The sequence below is a fragment of the Wyeomyia smithii genome, chromosome 2 (genome assembly GCF_029784165.1).
Source record: "Wyeomyia smithii strain HCP4-BCI-WySm-NY-G18 chromosome 2, ASM2978416v1, whole genome shotgun sequence".
Lineage (NCBI taxonomy): Eukaryota > Metazoa > Arthropoda > Insecta > Diptera > Culicidae > Wyeomyia > Wyeomyia smithii.
The window spans coordinates 48634426-48642994 of NC_073695.1; the positions used below are offsets into that span (position 1 = coordinate 48634426).

Genomic DNA, 8569 nt, shown 5'->3' on the forward strand with positions numbered 1-8569 from the left:
TTCCCAGCTAACAAATCGTGCCGCGGATAGGCTAAACTAGCAACATCGTTGTCGTTGCCGTTCGTCAACGATATGCAGAAATTTGTTGCCCAGCAGCAGCAATCATCAGCGTCGTCGTCGTCGTGGTCATCGCCGATCATATTCGGCCAGCCAACAGCATCAGTAAGGGTGGCAACAGTCATTATCGCCGTCGCTCGTCATCGTCGAGCAGCAGCTGTGGATAGTGGTACGCCCCTCTCTAGTAACAATATTGGTTTTATCAAAGGTTTATAGCGCTTAATACAGCCAAAACAGCGCTATAAAACTTTGATAAAACCAATTTTGTTACTTGGGCTGGCAGTGGATCGCAACCAAGTCGCTTCTTCTACCCCGTCGGCGACAAATCACCACCATCTTCGACAGCATTTGGTGACCACCAGTGGCAGCATTTGTATCGGCGGATCGATCGAACCTAGAACAGCTCAGGGGAGGTAGGGCAAGGTGTTAGTAAGTAGCAAAAAGTACAGGTACGTGAATTTTGTTACGTTTTATTAGGCAAAAATGACGCCCAAAAAGCAAAAAGCGTCTAAACAAACGAAGTTGAAAATTTTATACCGTCGGCGGACCAGCATTTTTGGTTCCGCAAAATTAATAAACGCATTCGATCCCACTAAACTTGCCCAAGTTGCCATTCGCATTCAACGTCTTGATGCTCTATGGCGGTAATTTGAGGAGACTCAAGATGAAATTGAGGTTCTTGAGGATAATGAAGCAGATTTCGCTCAAGAGAGGCAAGACTTTCAAACAATCTATTATGAACTTAAAGCGTCATTGCAAAGTAAAATCCCTGTACAACCCGTACCACCCGTACCACCCCCCGCTCCAGCACAACCGCTCTCGTCCGTTGTTCCCATCTCGTCGAGCGTTCGTCTGCCGGAAATAAAATTGAAGGAGTTTTCTGGGAATGATTGGGTTTCTTTTCGTAATCTAAACATCTCGCTTATTCACTCGAGTGTGCAACTTACGGCAGTGCAGAAAATGCATTACTTGCGAGCAGCGCTTTCTGGTGAAGCGGCTCGTGTTATTTCCTCGCTCGAGATTTCCGCCAACAAGTACCTTGTTGTATGGAATTTGTTGAAGGAACGTTTTGAAAACACGAACCTGCTGGTGAAACGGCATGTTTCTGCCCTACTTACAATTCCTTCGCTGAAAAAAGAGTCTGCACAGGGACTTGCAGATCTCGCCGACGAATTCGATTGTCATGTACAGCTGTTGGAGAAACTCGAAAATTCTGAAAACCACTGGAACGCCTTTCTAGTAGAGCGATTCAGTCAATGTCTTGATAGCGTTACACTCCGTGAGTGGGAGACACTTGTTTCCGACTGCTTAGTACTGCCGAAGCTTACCGTCTCGCTGCCTAGTCACCACATTGACATCTCTCGCTGGCGGATCCCTAGAAATCTTCTACTGGCTGATCCGCAATTCAACATAAGCCAAGGTGTGGACATAATAATCGGAGCTGGTCTATTTTTCGAGCTTCTCGAAAACCAGCAACTCTCTCTCGCCGCTGGCTATCCCACGTTGCAGAAAACGTTTCTGGGCTATTGCGTCTGTGGAAAGCTAGAGCAGCCGACCACAGAGGTCACTGACACACAGTCCTGCCACTTCTGCGTAGAAGATACGCTTGATACCATGCTTCAACGATTCTGAGAAATCGAGAATTTCGATGACTGTAAAGCTCTCACTCCAGACGAACAATTCTGCGAAGAACACTTTCAACCGACTGTTACTCGTGACGTTACGGGCCGCTATGTCGTTCGTCTGCCACTCAAGGAAGACAAAGTGGAAATGTTAGGAGATTTATACCCCGCCGCTGTTCGAAGGTTCCAGCAAATGGAAAAACGGTTCTTCACTGATGAACATCTTCGTAAAGTTTCATTGAGGAGTATGAGAGGTTGGATCATATGGAGTTGAGTCCCGTCGCGTCGCGTAGCCCACAGTTTTTTCTTCCCCACTATGCCATCCAGCGTCCAGAGAGTACGGCCACAAAATTACGAGTGGTATTCGACGGTGCATGTCGTGGAGCTGCTTCCTTGTCGCTGAATGATGCCCTTTACGTCGGACCAACAGTTCAGCTAGCTCTGTTTGCTACCACATGATGACCATGACACGATGGTCGAAACTTGCAAGCAGTTGAGGGAGATGATGAAATCCGGTGGTTTTATACTTCGCAAGTGGGCATCCAACTGCAAGACAGTCCTCAGTCAAGTTCCAGAAGAACTCTTGGAGACCTCGGCAGAATTGGAGCTCGATCGTTCGCAAACCGTCAAGACTTTGGGGTTGTTGTGGTTTCCTCATCAGCATGACGTCTTCAAAATCACGGTTCCCGCTCGTCCAGAGCTTGAGGTCGTCACCAAGCGGATTGTCGTGTCGGAGATGTCCTAACTCTTCGACCCGCTTGGACTCCTAGGACCTGTGGTGGTCAGTGCCAAAATGTTCATCCAATCTCTCTGGGCAGCACATATGTCGTGGGACTCTGAGCTTGTGAAAGAAGCAGCCGTATGGTGGAAGAAGTATCTTTAAGGAGCTCATCCCGCTGCAGGTTCCAAGAAGGGTCCTGTGGAACAAGGATATAGAACGCCAGTACTCAGTACACTGCTTCTGCGATGCCTCGCAGAAGGGATTCGGATGCTGCGTGTACTTTGTATCTTTGGATGAGTATGGCCAGCTTCATTCACACCTGCTCACGTCGAATTCTCGCTTCGCACCTCTTCGTGGACAGTCAATTCCACGCTTGGAGCTCCGCGCAGCCCTTCTCGGGAGTCAACTGGTCCACTGCTCACGAACTGACACCAACATCACTGGACCAGTCACATTTTGGACCGACTCTACTATCGCACTTGACTGGATCAAGTCCAGATCGAATTCCTGGAAAGTGTCGAAACGGGTCGCAGACATCCAACGCTTAACTTAATATCTCCCGAGGATTACTTGCAAGCCAGATCAACTACGACAAGCTGTGATGGCATGGGCAGAGTATCTCACATTCCCCGTTGAGCAATGGCCAAAGTGTCTGATTTCGATGCCGAATAAAACGGAATTGGAGGATAAAATGCGTATGTTGGTTTCCCTACATCTACTACAAGACAACGGAACGATCTTTAGCGCATTCTCGGAGTTAGCCAAGCTAACGCGCTTCGTCGCGTACTGCTTTCGGTTTCGGAACAACTCCAAGCTTCCGAAAGATCAACGCGTGTTGCCCCCGCTGTCGCCTCAAGAAGTGGACTGTGCGCTGAAATCAATAGTTCGCCTCGCCCAGCGCCAGGAATTCCCAACAGAAGTTCAACTGCACAGTCGAAAGCAGACCGAGAACACAGTGAGGGTCGCATCGAAATCGGCACTACAAAACCTGAACATATTCATGGACGATTTCGGGTTACTTCGGATGGACGGAAGGTTGAAAAACGCACCGTTCGACACTCGCTTTCCGATTCTGATCCCAGCAAAACATAGTCTGAGCGTCCTCATCGCCAGGTCAGTTCATCTTCATCATCTTCAGACACTTCACGGTGGACCGTCGCTGATGCTCGCTACCATCCGTCAACAATTCTGGCCGCTCCGGGGTCGTGAGTTAGCTCGTAAAGTCATTCGACGATGCGTCACCTGCTTCCGGTGCAATCCTACAACAGGAAATCAGATTATGGCACCTTATCCGTCGTTTCGCCTCACCAGCTCGAGCTTTTACGTACTCGGGGATGGATTACTGTGGGCCGTTTCTCGTTCGTCCGTTAATTGGGAAATGCTCGTCCGTTAAGGTGTACGTCGCGTTGTACGTCTGCATGGTGGTGAAGGCAGTGCAACTCGCGGTCGTCGCTAATCTGTCGTCCGCCGCGTGCATAAACGCCGTCAAACGCTCCGTTGCAAAACGCGGGTGGGGTCTTGAGTTGCAATGTGACAATGCAACCGCTTTCGTCGATGCAGATCGTGGGCTGCGTCAGCTGCGGAAAGAGTATCTGTGGCAGTTCCAGTCGGCGGAATGGGGTCTCTACTGTGCGGACAATGGCATCACCTTCCGGTTCATTCCAGCCCGCTCTCCACATTTCGGAGGCATCTGGGAAGCCGGAGTGAAATCGTTTAAGTACCATTTTCGTCGCGTCATAGGACAAAAGGCTTTCACAATGGACCAGTTTCTAACGGCCGTTGCTCAAGTAGAGGCAGTCCTGAACTCTCGTCCTCTTGTTCCCATTTCTGATTCGCTTAACGACCTCTCCGTTCTGACCCCAGGGCACTTTCTCATTGTAGAGCCTCTTGTCTCCATTCCTGAGCCTGATCTACTTCACCAGTCCCCTAATCGCATCACCCGTTTGCAGGACATGCAACGCTCGATCCAAGATCATTGGCGTTGTTGGTCGCGGGACTACGTGAGCCAGCTCCACCAGCGCAGCAAGTGGAGGCGCCCGGCAGTGGGCGTCCGCAAGGGTCAGTTGGTGTTGTTGAAGCAAGACAACTACCCTCCACTACAACGGCCTCTCGGGCGCATCATCGAAACTATCCCCGGTTCGGACGGGCGAGTTTGAGTCGTGATAGTCAGGACGGCTTCGAAGGATTTCAAGCGAGCGGTCACGGAGATTGCGGTCCTTCCAATCGATTCCGACGACGAGGTAGACGCATCTCAACTTCCGACGTGGTTGTCGGTTGAAACGGACGGTTTCAACGGCGGCCGGCATGTTGAGAACAGCAACTCTTCTAAACGCCTGAAAAGAGAAATTAGAATTTACTATGAAATAAAATCCAACACAAATCATCCCAGAATTATACTTACCTACATTTACTCACTTTGATTCACTATCGCTATAAAATGCACGCAGACAAGAGAACGGAAATCATTGTTAACAATGTATAAGACAGAACAAATAGAACCATCGTAGCGTAAAGTTCGCATTCCTACAAAGTTATTAATCGTCGGTCCGAAAACCATTTTTATCTTCGCTTTTTTCGCATTTCGTTTGGTCGGTCAAATTACTACAGTGCCGGGAAGTGTCCCCCGCGAGCCCGGATAAATTTCTCGTTGATTCACCCCCGAAACACATTTTCTGTATATGATAGCTGGGAATGTTAGGTACAAGAAAAAACATATCGGGCACCCCTCCCCTTCAATTCCGTGGGGAAGGGAGCGTTCGCGCAAATGTGTTCAGAAACACAATTTTTCAATAATTGTTTTAAAACTGAAAAAACAACAGAAACTATTGATAATAATATATTCAACTTTTTTTACGTCTGGGCCCACTGTAGTGTATAACAAGCAGTTAAAAACTCAGTTATCGTAAGTCGAAAATTTTTTTTTTATTAGAACAATTCACATCCCGCATACGCATGATGAAAATCACGTTAGAGAAACATCGGAATCTAGGTCCGGGAGATTTCAAAATAGATAAAAACTGTTGCAGTTGTAGAGACCGATAAAAAATTGTTAAAAGAGGCGGAGCCAGTGAGGTGGAACATCTCTTGTATACGCCTGAGGGTACATTATCCGGGCCAGGTGTGAATGATGGCTTGGGTTTTTGTATCGCAGACTCAACCATTACATCTGATATTTCGGAAGCGTCAAAATCGATAGCGTCCCTGGGAACTCCATTGGCAGCAGCAAGAGTTTCTTCTGACGTGGGGCACGATCCACGAAAACACCCGCAAAATGTTGCGAGAAAAAATCGCACATTCTCTGTGTAGAGCTGGCTGAAACTCGACTGGTCATATTAATCTGGGAGTGCAACGGATCAGCAAACGCACAACCATTGGTTGTTTTCTTCCAGATTGATAGATTGAAACCACCTAGTTTGACAACAGCACTGGCATCGTTCCGAGTTCTATCAACTGCAGATATAGCATCAAAATGAAGTTGCATGAAAGAGCAATTATCAGATGGAATGTACAGCGCGCAAATCTACATTTCCACACGTTCTATGATGGCTTTAAAGCTACAAATATGCCTCCACCACGTCGACGGGTGCTGTTTGTTGCGCAACGATCCACACGAAACACAGGGTATTCGTTACAGAACAGTTGAGCAGATTGAATGCTGTCATCAAGCCAGGTATCGTAATCCAGTTCTGCAGTGGCAAAGAACACCCTGTCGATTTTCGTTCATAGGCCACGAACGTTATGATAGTAGATTTGTAGCATTTATGAGAAATAGATTGTTGCAGACACCGTATCGTGGAGCTCCGGTAGACTACAACGCAAAGAAGCATCATTAATTGAATTGTGCTTGCCTGGAAACACAGGTTGGAAGACTCCTTCATCGACCCCGACCGCAGGACCAAGACGACTTTGATGGCAGGTCACAACATGCGCGACTGCGTCGGGTGGCCTAGAAGCTTCCATAGTGCTATACACGGGGCGCCCTGGTGTTGTCTGACACAATGACTCTTGATGATCAAAGCAATGAAGATGGGAATGAAATGGTCGTCATGAAGTAAAACAGTTTTTATTAAATCATCGGGATAAGTCATTGTCATAAATATCTTGGTAATTGGGAGATCTCATAGCCTCAAGGTTACAGAGTCCACTTTGCCATGCGATTGGCCACGAGTTCGAATCTTACAAGAATCAAGATCGCTTGATGTCAGAAGGACTTTCACGCATGGATTTATTCTCGGGCTCCCTCTTATCCCCCTACTTGATTCTTCCCTCACGCTAGATTCCAAAAAAAAACATACAAATTCGAATGAATACCTCTCCAGGCAGTAATAATTTCTGATACTTTGCAGGGTAACTAACGAGCAGTATAGTCTATATACAGGCATGTAGAGGGAAGGGTGGCAAAACGAACCTTCTTTTCCGCTATTATAGTCGTTAGAGATGCAGAGGTAAACTTGATCTCTGGCAACAACGATTGTAACTCATGCTTCTTTCTTTCCCTAACCGACCGTAAAAACGTAGCCGGTGGCGTAATCGATCTTCACAAAGCGGAAGCTACTGAATTGTTGTACATGGAAGATGTTGTACATTAAAACAATCACAAATAGCCATTTGTTTGTGGTTCTTTGTGCAAATCAACTACCTCAAATCCATCAAGGAGGAGCAACAACGAAATGTGCGGTCGCCGGAATGTCTTAGTAAATAAAAATCTAATCCTTCATGTGCTCATGTTCATCCATTCTTCCAGCTTGAAAGTTTCCAATCCCAGGAAGTCGATGTTTTACAGACCAAGAGATTTTGCGATAACACCAGATCTCATCTACCTAGCGGAACCAGGATGAGCTCAAAATTTTAACAAGGACTTTTTACTAATACTTTCTACAAAATATACTTTGAACATTTTTACAGATTACTGTAATTGAAGGACTGATTTTAAAAGGTTTTGTTGTGCAAATTATGTTTCAGAAATTGCGCAAATTATGTTTCAACCTGGTTCCAGGTTTAAAAGCAGGTTTTCTACTCCGGAAACAAAAAAGTTATTTCCAGGCCTGAGCATAATATAGCATTTCAATCAAATTTTAGATATCCCACACAGAATCCGTGAACGCCAAAATGCAGTAAATAACGAATGTTTTTTTTTTTGCATTCCTGCAGCAGACATAAATCGTCAACATGAGCAGCGGGTTATGCAAATCTAGTTGATCATTTTCTTGCAGTCCTGGTTGAAAATCTGCGGAAAGTGATAAAAAGAAAGAAACGTTTGAGGATCGTTTTCAATCCGACAGCAGAAATATTAATCATGGTAGGGCAATAATATTGAAATTTCCATTTTAAATATTAGTCGGTCAAAAAGATTCGACACGATCGGAGGTGTCCGTCGACGCGGTGCATATGGGCAACGACCTATTATATATGCATTCAGTTTTTTATGATGGGTTTTATTTTTTTATTTTTATTCTTTTTTGTTTTTTTCTAGTGTAGCTAAATTTATAAAAATCCTTGATCAAACGTCTTAACTTTCCAGTGCATTGAAATATCTCAGACGTTGAGTACGGTCTGTGTTGAAATGACCGTTAGAATTAGATTCAGTATAAGCTGCCTGTTAGTGCTGCTAGTACCGGTATCATTAGTGTGCGCTGAGTTCATCGATGAATATCCCGAATATCCGCTACTCGAATTTGGAAAATACCATGCAACTGATTATATATGTTTTCACAAGAAGATACTGGCAAACAAAGCCAGCCCTGTACGAGTTGTTTTTGCAAATGTGAGTAATCCGAGTTTAATTCTTTTTTTTTTTCGAAACGTGTGTTAGAACGTGATAAGTTTGCTAAATATTTCTACTGAACAAAATTGAGACATTACAACAATAATTCAATTACAAAAAGATCTGGAACTGAAACAAATAAAGTAGGCAAAAACCGTTGATCGCCATCTAGTTCTTTGTTGAATCTAAACCTGATTACCGATTGATCGCAATCTCAAAGCCTTATGCAATTATTTGGTACATTGAACACACTTATTGAAAGTTTTGTTGTGCTGTAATATGAATAGTATTTCTTGATAATTTGAAAAACATGATCAGCGCCAGTACATAACGTTCCAATAAATCTCAAATTGCAGAACAACTGAAATAACTATTTTAATTTCATTTTTCCTACTTCCTTTCGTA

At 45.2% G+C, this 8569-nt stretch overlaps 1 protein-coding gene across 1 annotated transcript; it reads left to right on the plus strand.

Annotated features, from left to right (window-relative positions):
• The first annotated feature begins 3818 nt into the window (after positions 1-3818).
• LOC129719606 (uncharacterized) lies at positions 3819-4556 on the plus strand. Its single transcript, XM_055670997.1, has one exon. The coding sequence runs from the start codon at positions 3819-3821 to the stop codon at positions 4554-4556; it is 738 nt and encodes a 245-aa protein (XP_055526972.1).
• Positions 4557-8569: the final 4013 nt, after the last annotated feature.

Excerpts from the sequence above, each read along its gene's own strand:
- LOC129719606 (XM_055670997.1), top strand. The coding sequence starts at position 3,819 with ATGGTGGTGAAGGCAGTGCAACTCGCGGTCGTCGCTAATCTGTCGTCC.